Source organism: Fulmarus glacialis, unplaced genomic scaffold, assembly GCF_000690835.1.
Source record: "Fulmarus glacialis isolate BGI_N327 unplaced genomic scaffold, ASM69083v1 scaffold40163, whole genome shotgun sequence".
Lineage (NCBI taxonomy): Eukaryota > Metazoa > Chordata > Aves > Procellariiformes > Procellariidae > Fulmarus > Fulmarus glacialis.
The window spans coordinates 5,949-21,618 of record NW_009201911.1 but is presented as its reverse complement, the minus strand read 5'-3'; the positions used below and the strand labels follow the sequence as shown (position 1 = coordinate 21,618).

Here is a 15,670-nt window from a genome sequence, read left to right as displayed (position 1 = left end):
ACCTTAATGATTCTATGATTCTATATTCTTTCTTGGGACATTTGCCACTGTATCAGGATTGAATCTGTGTGTCCATAATTTAACAGGTCTTTCTGCTTTGGAAAAGTTAGATATTCTCTAATTCCTGTGGTATGGTGTGAAGAGAGAGTGGTTAATCTTTAAGTGTTGTTGTTTTTTTTTTTTAATATTTATTCCCCTCCTCTCTGCTTAAGCAAATTAATTCAGAAATATGGCCTTTAAATAGCTTGCAATACAGTAAGGCTTGTCCCATATGCAAACCAGGGGTGCACATCTGACATAATTAAACGGCTGACTATGAAATTCTAAGGTATTAACAGTTAAAACCAACGTGTTTACATATGGAAAATAAATTACATAAGCTCACAAATGGTACTGACCTTGCAACACCTAACACAGCAAACTTTATGATAAGTGACCTGAACAGATGTGACCAGCCATAGAGTGTATATAACGCATTGCATTTACACGCTCAGTACTGGAACATCTAGGATTAATTAACTTTAAGACTGTGACTCTAACCAACAGAGAGGAAATGGAACAATAACCCTTATTCCCTTCTTAATTTTAATTGTTTTGGATGGACAAGGTTGAGAGAGCATCAGCTAGCTTCTTTTTTCCTGTCCTACATCGACTGACAGTGTAGACTAATGTTAGCCTGGGAGAGGCATGACTTGTAGTGGAACTGGCAGGTTTAAACCAAACAAAAAGAAAAATACACTCATGCAGTGTGTGACTGCATTGTGGAACTTGCTGCTACAAAGTGATTTATAGCCAGAAAAATATATGGGATCTGAAGGCTTAAAAAAAGATTTGAAAAATTCATGCAGATTGTTTCCATCGTTGCCATCAATCACTTCAGGTGAGCTCAAAAAGTTCTTAAGCATCTACGGAGGAAGGTGTCCCCTCCCTGCTCTCTTTATACCCCTGCTCACTCATCTGCACCCTTTTTTGGTTACTCCTTCCTAACACATTTTCTGTGGATGGCTACTGATGGTAGAATATGGGGAAGGAGGGACACTTATGCAGACACTGATTAGTGTTAAGCTGTATTCTTTCCTAACGGAGTATCCTCCAAAATTTGAATACTAAAAGGCTCAGGTGACTAATGGCTGGTGTTTGAAAGTTAAGTGGAATACTGGAGAAATTTCTGGCCATGAATCTTAATGCTTTTCATTAAAAGCAACACAGAGATTTAGGGGTGAAAGTCTACAGCACAGCAGCTGATCCACTGCTACAGAATTTGCATAGGTTTTTCACTCCACATGTTCGAAACAGAGATGCAGGCTGAAGACTGCAATTTTCACTTCTAGGCTCAGGGTAGAAGAATGTGTCTTGAAAACATTTTCTTTTGATTTCAGAGGGTCATTAAAGATCTGAACACATTCTAATCCTCTTATATTTTCCTCATTAGATTTGGATTACTGCAGCCAAGCAAGGGGTGAAAGCTGGCACGTTTTTCTGGTCTGTGTAAGTGCGCTCTGTTTTCTGGAGATTTGTAACTAATAATTCAGAATTAATTTGATACAAGTGTTTATTAAGTTATTTTCCTTACTCCAAGCATTCGGTAGCTTGGAGACCGTACCTGTAACCCTCCCTTGTTTCATATGTGCAATGTTTCTGATAACAAAAGCTAATGCTACAGGTTGCTGCTTTAAGTTCATACACAGATTTTTAGCAGTTGTCTGAAGAAAAGATGTGTGACTATGTAAAAAAATCACTTTCTTTCATTTCACAGTGTGTTGTTTTGCCTCCTTAGTATTGCTAACAATGTTTCCTAGTCCTCTGAGTGTTTGTGGAAGACACTTTTATTGTCCTCTTATGTCATCTGACATCAACAGCCTAACTTGCTCAAAAGCCTAACTGACTCACTCATTTTAGAATCCAGTCTGACCTTTGAGTAAGATATTCAATTTCCCTTTCCTAAAAGACAGCCTTGAGGATCTTTGCTGTTTATTCTTTTGTTTGGTTCCAAATTAGTTTCTCTTGTTGCTACTAAGACGTATCTTCCTAACTGAAAATGAATGAATTTCGATAGTTTCTGAGTTTGGAGGAATTCATGTGGATCAATCTCTCTATTTCATTTTAGTGGCAGGATTGCAGGAGCAAAGAAAATAGGCAAACTGTCAATGAGAGTTTGACTATTTTTTTTGTGATTTCATCAGAAATAATGCTCTTTGCTACTTTAAATATTATATAGCATATGGAGGGAATAATAAAAGGTACCACGTACAAAGCTGATGATAGGTTTAGGCTTGCAAGACGGTTATCTGACAGTGCTCCAGCCTGGTGCTCTACAAAACAAATTAATGTGATTCCTAAGCCCTACATAGCACATTCCTAAGCACTACATAGTCACCTTAAACACCCTGGCCAATGCATGCTTGGGGATATAAAATGTTATGGAAAGTAACCAAGGATATGTCATATGAAAGTAAGGGAGTGAGACTGCCACTTTATATATGAATGAAATATATATGCCTTTAACCTATATTATTTAATTTGGGTCACAGAATGTTTTTTTTGGGAGAATTCAGGCAAACTCTTTTAGGAAAACAGAAGTGTTGAAAACATCTTAGTCACAAATGACTTAATTGAAATAACGGATTTTTTTTCATATTGCACAATTAATAAAAGTTTGAAAACTGGGCCATACCCAAGATTATTATTCCACTTTATAATATTGCCTTGTTTGCAAATTTTAGTGTAAATTCTCATTTTTATAGTTGTTTTACAACTGAAAGTTTTCTGTGTAGTTGGAGACTGAGGACCACTGTTCTACAAAGCATTAAAACTAAACTTATTTCAAAACGGCTGTTGGCATCTCTATTTCTCTGTCAGATGTTTCCAAAGAGTGCTGAATTCAATTCAGCATGGTGAATCCAAGACAGTTGTATATTATTCCTGCGCTGGGATTCTGCTATTGATCTAATGGAATCTGGACTGACTATGCTATTGTATTAAAATAACTGCGTGGTCACTGACCTGGAGAGCTTTCCTAAGATTAAATACTTGGAAGTTTAACAGCTATTTATAAGGTTAGTCATTCTCATAGCATCAACTTGGCCTCAGCAGCCAAGTGAGAAGTCTCAGGATACGAACATAGGATGAGTCTGTTCTGCAGAGGGAGAAGCTGTCAAAGTTGTGTAAATCACCATACTGATGGCCTGGCGTTTCAGATGTCTCTGTTTTGATTTACACCAGCCTAGCCCTCAGTTTGGTTACTACTAAGTCAATGGGAACTTTTCCAGTGTCTTCAGGACTGCCAGAGCAGGATGGTCGTTTAAACCCATACTGATGTGAGCCATTTAATGGTTTTTACTCATACCAGCCATCCAAAGGTAGCACCATTGTGCATAAAAATGGTTCATCTGGGTTAAAACTACCAGAATGGATCTTTATTCACTCCTATTTAGAACAGTTAGATTTACTGCCTTGAGTTCTGACTCCAGTTAGAAACTTATAATCATCTTTCTTTCGGAGTATGTGGACATCCAGGAGTTCTGAAGTGATTCTGTTTGCAAAATAAGAATCATTATCAAGCAAGAAAGAAGATACAGCATAGTAAAAGAAAACGATGTTATTAAGATTGATTTTAATCATGTTAGAATCAGTTCATAGCAAGGCTTTGTTGATGCTTTTTGTATTCTATGGTAACAAGATGTATTTTTGTATTTTGTGGTCCAGTGTCATCCCCCATGAGCGCAGAATATTAACAATACTGCAGTGGCTAACACTTCCAGACAATGAAAGGTAATTCACTTATTGTCATCTGCTGTTGGATAACTGCTAGCTTGTCTTCTCCCTAAAAGTAGCTGGAAGAGTGAGGGGAAATTTAATTCTAAAAATTACTTTTGTCTGTTACACGCTATCACTGATTTAAGTATTTGTTGGGGGTTTGGGCTCGGGTTTTTTGGGTTTTTTGTTTTGTTTTGTTGTTTTTTTTTTTTTTTTTAATCTCAGCTTTTAACCATAAGCATTTTGATTCTTCTCAATAAATGTATGGTATGAATGTATTTCTTATCAAGAAGCATTTAGTTACATGGATTAACTTGGATTGTTCTTATCCTACTGAGTCTAATATGGTTTAACAATCTTACAGGCAATGGCAGTTGCAGAACTGGACTCTGAGGACTGGGAAAATGTTAAGATTTTAATTATGAGTATCTTTTAGTACACAAGTTCCCACATGCTGCTGCCTGCAAAGCTTAGGCAAGCTGCTGTTGTGATCTCTCCTACAAGACTTAGAAAGAGCGTGTGTCCTCAGATGGTACCCCATGTGCCTCCCTGCATGTGTTCTTGGATTTAATAAAACTGTAGAACAACTAATTGCTTAATCATACCATGGAAACATCACTGAGAAACAGTTCTTTTTCCATAAAGCCGACTCTCATTGGAAAGTTGACTTGATTTGACTTGACCTAACAGGTCTGGGGTTTTTTGTTGTTGTCAAAGGAAAGCTATCTTGAACAAGACATTTCTTTCTTTCAGACCTTATGTTTACGCTTTCTACTCTGAACAACCAGATGCTGCTGGCCACAGATATGGTCCTTTCAACTCAGAGGTTAGTATAGATTTTCTTCTGCAGAAAAAGCACAAGGCTCAAATATGTTTTTTGAATAATTGCCACTGCTCAGGAGTAACATTTTTAGCAACTTTTTTTCACCCGTTTCTGCAGAATGCTTCCCCACTGCCAGAGAAAGCAAAGTTATTGTCTTAAGGATTTATCATGTGAGATTCACTTCTGAGAGAAGGAACTGCCCGTGCCTTTCAGGAGGCTATTTCTCTGTGTGATATGATAATGCAAATGGAAAGATTTATTTGGCAAAGACAGGAGTATATTTGGGTGCAACAGCATAATTTAACTTTCCTCAAACTATTTGTCCTTCTTAAAAGTAATAAAAATATAATGCAGAAAATATTGAGGAAAAATGCAGAGAAGAAAAAGCTTTCTTTAAAGCTGACGGCCTGCAGTAGCTAAAGTAATAATTCCGGTCTGTCATGAGCTGTAAAAAGCTGCTATTTCCAGTTTCATATAGGCCCTACAGGGGTTCAGAAAGCTTTGCCAGCACTGTTCCCTCAGGACCAGACTGCTGAGTTTGGAAAAAGTTTTGAAGCACCGTAAGGTATTTTAATGAAAAATTATGTGCAAAACACTACAGTAGTTAACCCCTTGTTTGAGCTTTGGGTAGCTGGCTGGGACTGATGAATACTGCTTCCCTGCCAACACTGTCCTGGTGACAAGAATTTAAAGACTATGCACTTGTCTGGAATTTGTGGGAGGGCAAGTAAATTCTGCACCCAAATATGCTACTACTTCACATGGCTGAGATCTGGCACCTCTGATGATCTCTGGCATCTCCGATGATCTCTGACATCTGGCAAAGGTCCCCTATTTCAGTGCAAATGTATACCTGCATTGCCATCACAAGACTGTAGGAGTTTTTATACACGCTTTTTAAAGAGTAAACAAACGTTTGCAAATCTTCAAAAACTGAGGAGTGGAAGGTAATACAAATCTCCCCAAGCAACCAGGTACCCAGCAGTAGTTTCTCACTTGTTTGGTATACATCTGACAGTTGTTCTCTAGTGGAGGAGAGAGCAAAGAGAAGCAGCATTAATCTTTTTTAATATGCTTGAGTTATTTGCGTGGTTTAAATAAGTTTGCAGCGGTTATGCACTTGCTGTGGGTAGCACCCCTGTTGGAGCAGTTTGAGCCATGGTCCCAAAGCAGTGGGTGTGAGGAATTATTCCAAACCAGCACTGAAACATCATACTGGATAGGAAGAAGTAGTCCTTTTTCTGGATAAGCAGTGGTTAAAATCTGCCAACACTTGCTAAATTGACAGGCATTGATACGTCTCCATGTTGTCATTTGGCTCAGAACAGGGGAGATATCTGACTCAGTCAAGCAAGGTATCGGTAATGAGAGCTCTCCGATTCAAGGATATATTGCTCAATGATGCTTTATAGTTCCTCTTACTGGCGTGTTACAAATATTATGTGTGGCTTATGACTGACGATTCTAATTTTATTTATCTGTAGAGAACCACTTCCTTCTGAACAGAGTTGTGGGGCTCTTTCCATGGACTCAAAGGAGAATATGAAGATGATGACATTGGATTTGTTCTTTAAATTTTAGTCTTTAACAAACCAGTTTAGCATCCAATGTGGTAATCTAGTTTCAAGTTAATTATAAGTGTCTAAATAGTGAAGTGTAATTGTATCATCATAGGAAAAGTCGTTACAAAAGCAAAAAGCCCCCAAAGGCTTTTATTGTTTGGGGGTTCTTTTGGATGGTTATCTGAAGGTTGACCTCTAATTGCAAGGCAAAACTTAGGCTCTTAATAAGTGTGAATTAATAGCTTATGAAAGTTTTACAAATAAATTGATTTATGCCATTTGTGTTAAACACAAGAAGAGCATGAAATTGATTTTTAGCAAATGGAGAACAGACGAGTTAGCAGATGAGCATGTGTGGGTTTGCAGTTCAAACAGTGGCTATAACTTTGTCAATGGAAATTTGAATAAATGGATACAGCTGTTTAAGTATACAGATGCTGAGATTTGCTAGGGGCCTGGTTTCAGGATAGAAAAGCTAGGAAGTAGTTTATATTGTTTCTCTTGACACTGTTTTCAATATAATTTTTAGGAGCTATGAAATTTGCACAAATCAGCTGGGAAGAAAGTCCTCAAAGGGATCCCTTTCAGCTGCTCCCTTGATACCGAGAGCATGACCTCCTCGTGAAATCATTCTTTTCTTGTATACAGCTGGCAGCAGTTAGACAGTTGGAGTAGTTCTGACCGCTTCATTTTTCTTCATGCAAAAGCAGATCAGCCAAACAATAATGTTTGAAAACAAACTCTTAACAATCCTGTGTTATATCTAAGATGGGCTGCTTATTTCTTCTTTTGAAGAGTGAAGATTTTATGCTGAGTTTTTCTTGCTGTATTTTGTAGCTTGAGGAATACACCTTGAAAACCTCCGCAGCCTACAAATGTCCATTAGAGTAAAGTGGGTGTTTACTAGCACTTCTTATGCCAGTGTTCTAAATGTATTTTAAATGTATTGCCTTTAAGGTCTAATGGTGTCCATGACTGATAATTTTCAGCTTCTATACTTCAGCAGATGGCACTGAGAGCTTCACAAGACATGCACAACAGCCTATGTGCAGAGTGTCTTAAAAGCTAGAAATAATGGGACTTAGATGCGCTTAAACTTTATTGGTGAATTGCCAGTGTTGTTGATATAAATGGAATACAGATTGTGGCCAGTGTCCACTAATGTAACTTTGCATGTCCTCTAACATTATGAATTTCAGTGCAAATAAGTTGGTGGTCTAGGTTTTGGGGTTTTTTTTTTTGGCTTTGGTTTTGGTTTTTCTTGTGGGACATGAATAAATTTCTTAGGAAGTGTTTTAGTGAGTTCCATTACATTTCCAGGAGTAGTTATGGGAGTTATCAAATATGTGCTTGCTCTTGATTTACTTCTGCATATATTTTTTATTTCCCTCTGTGCTTCTGCAGTTGAACTCTGGTAGGTTGGTCCGTCCGGGTCAAGAAGCAGAGCTTTGGCTGGCTAGTTACCCTTGTGATGTTACAGTTCCCTTCTGTAGGCGGGGAGGGATTCATTTCCCTCCTTCATAACTCTATTCTGACCCTTCCCAAGCAAGACTAAGATATGGCTGGTTAATAAGAACTTGGCTTTTTTTTTTTTTTGTCCAAGCTATCTTTTTTTTTTTTAAAAAATAATAATTCTAGAAATATGCTACCATAAGAGCTCTAAAACACATCGAAATCTGGCACTGCTAAGCCGTTCCTGCTGCTCCTCTAACATGCTGTCTTGAGACGGCCATTTTCAGTGTTCAGACCTGGGTCTCCTGCGCTCGCGTGTTTCTTGCATTGTGGAGCTCTGTCTGAGCCGATTCAGAGACAGTAAAACAAGAATCCTTCCTTTCCCTGCCGCTCCTCTCATCAGGACTGCACAAAGCTTGAAGCGTTTTAAAAACAGAAAACTCTGGTGCTGCTTTATTAAAATGCCTTTCTGGAGAGAGACGAATGAGACTGGACTAGAATCTCCTTTCCAGCTGCTTGCCTTGGAAGCAATGAAACAGCATGGCAGATGGTAACATCCCCTTCCTTCCCTTCCCTGTTTACATAGCTCTGTAACTGAACAGCTGTGAGAAGCTGCCTAAGTATATAGAAGTTAAATATCATCATAAATCTCTGACTCTTCTCAAGTCCACTCAGCGTGCTCTGTTATACACAGCATATCTTAGTTACTATCTCCCAGTAGGTGTCATCTATCAGCACTTCACACAGAATCCCGAGGGGTGCCAAGAGCCTTCAACTTGTGTTAAAGTCAGTGAGAGTGGTACAGTTTAAAATTATGAGCAGGTTGATTAGTGAGATAGTAGTTTTTCCAGTTATGTCTTAAAATTTTTTTTTCCCTTCTCTAAGCCTATCCCAGGTAGTATTTGTGCATTTATGAACAATAATATTACCCAATAAGATGCCATACTGAAAGTGCTAGGAAATTAAATTCTCAAATTGCCCGTAAAGCTGGTAATAAGGCAGGTAGCAGTGCAGCTTTCTGATGTGCTGCCACTAATAAATATGCCCTGCCTAGCTGATTTGAAGGATACAAGCTCCATGCTAACTGAGTCTCACCTGCAGACCCTAAATAGTGGCTAGTGGGGTTCTGGTCATTTCAGTAGGGTGCATGGCATGGCACACAATGGTGGCACCTGCCAATGATACTGGTGAGGGTACCTAGTGTCACTGATTCAGCCAAAAAGTGGGTGTGGGAAACCTTGCAGAAAGCCATTTGGACTGGACAGGCTCTCGTACTCATATCTAAACCATCATCCAAGTGAAATGTTGCGCTTCCACCAGCACTCTACCCCAGACAATATTAAATTGTATGCAATGAATTTTACGTAAATTGAAATTAAATTTACTTAAATTTTTATAATAATAATGGATTAATATTTGATCAACAAAAAACCCCACACAACTATACATTTTCAAAACCAGAAACCCCACCTATCTTCTGAAACACCAAATTAATTTGCTTTTATGCTGTACGCTCTCGTAACTGCTGTTCTGCTTTCAGTACAATTTGGTGGATTCCTCCTTAAAGATAGACAGAACCTAAATTGTCCAAATGCCTAGATTTTTGAAAAGGCCACAATATTTGTGCTTCAGAGTTAGCTGGCACAGGTAGCTTTACTATCTGATGTGAGTTGAGAGAGGCTTTTTTTCTGAGTCCAGACATCTCTCCCCGCCAGTACAGGAGAGTAGTTATGGCTCCCCTCTTACTCCGCCCAAGAGACCTAAGAGAAAGCTTCCTCCTAAGAGGAGACAGGAAAGACCAGTTGCAGCTCCAAAGAAAAGAAGAAGAAAAGTACATAGAGTGGATCAATATGCTGCGGAAGCTCGTCGGAAGAAAGTAAGTTTACATATGTTCCAAAATTTTATGATGGAAGTGCCAATTTTTAGGCACTACTCTAGCTTTATTTTTTTGAACTTGGGAGTTCACTCCATGCTTCAGGTTGGGATTTTGCAGACAAAACTTCTATAAATGTACTGAAGGACCCAAAGGAAAGCAGCCAAACCAGACCAAGCCTTCTGGGAGCTATGTTTTTCTTGTTTCAGACTCTGTTTGCGTTAGGGAAAGTCATCTTTATAATCTTTTTATACTTTTAAATCCAGCCATCAGCTGGAGGCAATGTCAGATAAATCCCTGGGAAGACACTACCAGTGTTGCTAACCCTTCTGAGCTATTACAAATTCTGCAATATGTTGTAGCCTCCTTAACGCCTCAGCTCTTGGGAGCCTGGTGGTTATTTGAGATTCTGTGTCTAGTCATTGTGGTTGTGGAAAAGTCCTGAAAATGTGACTCATAAAATCTAAAAGGGAAAGAACTTTTAAAAGTTGTTGTAAAAAAAAAATATATTTTAAAGCCAATTTGTGACTTTGGAGGGTAGAGGATTCTTGATTACATGATTTCTGAATGCTGTATTTGCACTAGAAGTGGTGCAGTCTGTTTTCACAAGAAAAAAAGATCAAATAGAAATTGCTTTACTAGGAAAAGGTGAAAGTGGAGGAAAACGGTATTCCTTAGTGTACTGTCTTTCTCCACCTGGCACTAACTAAGGGGAGGGGTTATAGACCAGTATTACTTTCATTTCAGAAATTTAACTGAATAATTCAAAAACTCTTCAAATAAACAACCTAAATATTTCTTCTTTAGGCTTTAAACAAAAGCCTTGACACTCCATTGTATCCTACAAGAGGCTATAAACACTCTTCTCAATAGCTTTTTTGTGGGGGTGTTTTTTGACTTCTTGCATGATTCAACTTAAACCAGTTATTTTAAGACTGATTCTTTAAGTGTAAAGACATGGCACACAGGGACATGCAAAAAATTATCACGTATAAGACTTTTCCAGAGAACTTTTAACACAGATTTACCTGAGAGGAGAACTGATAACTGCTATGGATGATACTGCTACTACTCATTAATTTGCCATTCCAAGTTATACCCTTCTGGCATGAAGTGTAGTAGATAGCTTATAACATTCCTACTGATGTGAGCATATGTGACTCCCTCTTTTTTTTTGCTTTCTTTCTCTGGATGAAAAGGTCATCCAAACTTATCCCTGAAGAACTTTTCCTGATAAGTCAACTGTGAAAATTTATTGCTATTATTTCAGAAAAAAACATCCTGATATTACACAATAGGTCCCATCATATCTGCAAGTTAATCTTTTGGGGCTGTTTGAGAGCAATGGAATATAGTACAGGCTGGATCCTACCAATTTTAAAAAAAAAAAAAGGATAAAGTGAAATTCTTTCTTCCCTCTAATCAAGCTTCTTCTAAGGGAAAACTCAGGAGAGAATCCAATTGTGGTCTGTATGTCTCAGATTCCATACCCAATAGTACCAACTCTTTATTGTAGCACCATCTTAGAGATATCTTGAAAGATAAAATGTTTCTGTACAGCCTTCTAAAGTCTTGATATCAATATATTAGGTGAAGAAAGATATATGCAAGAGTTTTATTTGTTTACCAATAACTCTTCGGAAACATCTGAGAAAGGACATGAGCTGTAAGAGCAGCATGTCCATACAAAAAATCCTTGCCTGAATATGCCACCTACAGCCAGGCTTAGACTGCAGAGACCATTTGGAGAAAAACTTGAGTGTCATATAGAATAATAAAAGATAGCTGAATTTAAAAACTGAACAGAGACAGAATGCAATGATGAAGAAATATTGGTGAGGGCCTTTCTAACAGCTGCTTTGAACACAAGTAAGCTGCTTTGAAAACTGCAAAGTTGAAGGGGTTTTTCTGTGGTTTTCTGTGTGAGTTTTTTGTTTCCTTTAAAAACAGAATTTTTCATTTATATTTACTTTCTTACAGTTTCAGAAATGTCCCTGCAGGTTTACAGATTAAATTGGTGAAGAGGGTAGCTAAACAAAATTACCATCACTCATGAATCCTTGAAATCGCTGGAAGTATTGTTGCTTTTTTTTTTTTTTTTTTTTAAAAGAAGCCTCAAGCCTGCTGACAAAAGTAAACATTAAGGGGAAATCCCTCTGGATTTCCAGCTTCCTTGAATAAGCTTTGGATTCTAAGTAAAAGTTGTATTTCCCTATATGATTGATGTTATAAAAATAGAGTTTCATAAAAATGGAATTCCCATTCATTGAAGAAATTCTTTGTATTTGAGAGTGGAAGAATGCTGAAACAGATAATACTTTCTTTTTTTATTAAATCAAAATGTTTCGAAGTTTTACCTAAACTGACTACTTAGGCTTTCCTGAATGAAAATATTTCAAAATTTCACCCTTTGTCTGAACCACTTCCATATGTTGCAGAAACTGTTCCTCCTGTTCCCCACCGTGATTCCATCTTTCATGAGCCACTTCTCTGTGTATTTATAGTGCCACATGGGAGATGACATTTCCTGTCTCATCTTATAACCTATCAGACTCGTTTAACATCTATCCCTTAATGACTCAGGCAGAGGGAGAATTTCTGAACTGTCTCTTTCTGGGTCACACTAACATGGTGTTTATTTTTTCTTCTCAGAAAATTCTGCCAAAATCTAGATTTTTCTCATCCAAAGTTTGTTAGCATTCTGTTTGTCACTGGGAGGATGTTTTGTTGCGGATGCTTGGACCAGCCAAATCAAACAGACAAGTGAGGAGGAAGTTGGCATATAGTGACAAGAAATGTTTTCTTCTCAAAACCAGAACCTCTGCCTAAAATCTTACTTTAAAACGTTTCCCTTCTCTGTGCCATCTGGTAAAAAAGAACGTTTCATTTTCTTATAGCTGAAAACACAATCCTGTGAACATGTCTTGGTGTCTTCTGTTGTGTTTCTTAATAAAAAGGAAACTTAAATGAAGAAATCACAGGGCCTGCTGACAATTTTGCCAAAACTGTCATTTGAGATGTTGGAAACTCTTGGCTTTGAAGCTGAAGAATGCTCCCTCTGAGCCCCATGTGCTACTCAAGTGACTTGCATGTTGTCATCCTAGTATCAGATGTCCTTTGAAGTGAATTTCATTAAGTGATTTGGCATATGAATCCCAAGTCCAAAGCTTCATTTCATGTTCATGTTTTGACTAAACCATTCACATAAAATAACCTTTTAAAAGTACTGCTATTTGTCTATAAGAAACAAATCGAACCCCAAAGTCACATGTGTTTTTCTAATATCTGTACTTTGTTTTACCAAATGTACACATGTCCATGGGAGGCCTGGGATCAACTATAAAGATCTTTTGCTGTCTTGTGTCAGCATCTCAGCAGGGCTTTTTCATGATGAAATCACAGTGTGGATATAGGAAAGGAAATGGTACGATAATTGTAGGTTTAACAGCTCAGCCAAGGCTTTGCCTCTTGACCTGGATGGTTATCCTATCAGAGTTTTGCCAAAGGACCTCCATTTGTAGAACAAGGGGGAACACTGCAATAACAGAATTAACTTTTTTCCTTTCTGCATATTTATACAGATGATGGTGAATCCCCTGAGAGAGATTGACAAGACAGTAGGACAACTAATGGATGGGCTGAAACAGTTGAAACTACATCGATGTGTCAATGTCATCTTCGTTGGTGATCATGGTAAAATAAACAATATTCTTTATCAGTATATAAATGTTTAAGCAATGTAGCTGTACATATAATAGTGGCTTAAATGAAAGTTCCATTTAAGATATTTTTGTGATAATTTTTTCTGGTAGTTTAAATCCCCAAAACCAACCAGTCGGTGTAGACTGGCCACTCAGCTCACCTGTTAATTGTCATTGGAGGACAATTATCTTTCACAACAGCAATCTGGGTATTTACATCTCTACTTAGAGTTTTTCAAAGCTTGGCATTTTTGATATCACATCCAAGTGCATCTCTCCTTGCATACATTGGAAGGCTATAATGTGCCTAGAGTAATCTTTTTGGCAGTTTTTATGGAAGGAAACAATTTAGTAGCACTGTTCTCCTTTTCATGAAGAGAGGAGTACGACTTTAGAGTGAGACATTTCCATGGCAATTAGTGGGTCAAGTTATCCTACTAGGAGAAAGAGTGGAATATCTATAAGGGGCTGTGTCCAGCTTGGATGGAAAATGTCATCAAAAGAATAGAGGAAGGAGGAAAATGGTATAAAGATATTTCAGGGTCAGATGGAGAGTCACCCAAAAGCAGAGATACTATTTGGTAGGTCTCATTCTTTCAGACATCAGAAGAAACTTTACAATAGAAGAAATAATAAATACTAGCAAAGACAAAAAGAAAGAGAAATTTTACTGAAGGAAAATGTGACCATGTTTGAGATAAACCTGTTTTTGCATAACTTTTTAGCGATGCTACCAAAGGTCCTGTTCTGTTTAGATCTTTGTTCATGAAAGTCTCACAAGAACTGCTACATTAGCTATAAAATGGAACATGCCTCCTCTCTGGCTGTGGGGAGAGAAGAGTAAGGGGCAGGAAGGGTTTCCAGGGGAGGCAGTTTTGTCCTGAGAACTGCCTGTGACTGTCAATACATTCCTCCCTGACACAAACGTCTGTAGGAGAGAATTGTTTATCTGCGGCTGCCTTAGAACAGACCACCAACAGACAATACCTTTTGTGTGCAACTTCTCTTAAAAGCCTTTGTTTAAAAAAAAAAAAATCCCAAAGTAGTACACTAAACTAGAAACAGACCTTGATTTTTCCATGAGCTTAGTTTGGAGATGTGTCAGTGCACACATGGTGTATGTGGTGACTGTTTCTACGACGTTGAGACTGGCATTTCTCTTGTGTAGGCAAGTGCTAAAATCATCCCTAGTTTGGCTCCTACCAGTGTCTGATGTTAGAATTAGATGACTGGAAAGAACAAGAATAAGATTAGTCATCTAAAAGAAAAGAATACATAAGCTGTTTGGGGTCTCTTTCTGTGTTGTTTTGGAAAACATGTTTATTTTCAAGCTGGATTAATTTTGCATTTTCCTTCTGCAGGGATGGAAGACACTACTTGTGAAAGAACTGAATTTTTAAGCAACTATCTGACTAATGTGGAAGATATAATTTTGCTGCCTGGATCTTTAGGGCGAATTCGCCCTAGGTCTAGCAATAACCTAAAATGTAAGTTAATTTAATTGTACTGCTTATGTCCTGAGAACTAGACGCCACCCCTTCCTTGGGCTGACATTGTACGAAGGGTATAAATTTGCAGTGTGTCGGCGGGACATTCAGAGGGAAGCCCACTAAAGACCAGTTGCTTGCCCCCTTCCCAGTCTGTAGCTCACAGATCCCACAGTGGCAGAGCTGTGCCAAGAGCATGGCTGAAATGTTCTGGGTTGAAACCCACCCTTTTATGGCAAGGAGAAGTGGGAACTCTTGAAGCTAGTTTTGCATGACAGCATACATATCATGAGTTTATTCACACACTTCTCCCCTCTGTCAATGAAAACGAGACTTGAGGGAGCTCAGCACTGTACAGATTGGATATAAAAAAAGTGTCTGGTACCTCTGCTGAGCTAATGGAAAAAAAAGTGAATTGTTAGTTTTGAATTCAGTAGCTCCTTCATACTTTTGGCACAGATGAGAAGCAGCGTTGGTTACTAAATAGCAACAGGCTGGAGATGTTGAAGGATATAAGGCAGCTGTAGAGCATGCATTCAGGGCCAATGGTGACAGTAAAACTTGCTGCTCTTTTTGTACCGTGCCGTTAGAAACTCACCCTGACTTGATGTTTGAGATTAGCTGACCTTAAGTGAGAGCACTCAGGGCTCAGGCAGGAGTCCTCTGGTAAAGCTAACTTTGTGATTTAAAGCATTACAGACTCAGCTGCCCATCTACTGCTCCGCTGAGGACTACCACCTCCAGGGCAGCAGTACAGGATGGGGCTTGTGCCAGCACCGTGGCTGCTCCGGTTCAGCGTACCAGGGCAAACCTGGCTTTGCCAGCAGTTTAAGCTACCATGCAATCTGTGAAACTCATAAACATAAGTACCTATTTTTGTGCAATGTATGCTACATGAGCCGGCAGTGTGCCCAGGTGGCCAAGAAGGCCAACGGCATCCTGGCCTGTATCAGAACTAGTGTGGCCAGCAGGAGTAGGGAGGTGATCATGCCCCTGTACTCGGCCCTGGTGAGGCC

At 38.6% G+C, this 15,670-nt stretch overlaps 1 protein-coding gene across 1 annotated transcript in view; it reads left to right on the top strand.

Annotated features, from left to right (window-relative positions):
- Positions 1 to 1,432: 1,432 nt before the first annotated feature.
- Positions 1,433 to 15,670, top strand: part of LOC104074096 (ectonucleotide pyrophosphatase/phosphodiesterase family member 2-like) — a gene marked incomplete at both ends in the record, with an annotated part of 20,073 nt that continues 5,835 nt past the window's right edge. Inside the window, 5 exons of the mRNA XM_009574095.1 lie at positions 1,433 to 1,488; positions 3,706 to 3,771; positions 4,510 to 4,582; positions 13,048 to 13,159; positions 14,529 to 14,654. Coding sequence (XP_009572390.1) covers positions 1,433 to 1,488; positions 3,706 to 3,771; positions 4,510 to 4,582; positions 13,048 to 13,159; positions 14,529 to 14,654 — 433 coding nt within the window. The remainder of the gene's footprint in view (positions 1,489 to 3,705; positions 3,772 to 4,509; positions 4,583 to 13,047; positions 13,160 to 14,528; positions 14,655 to 15,670) is intronic.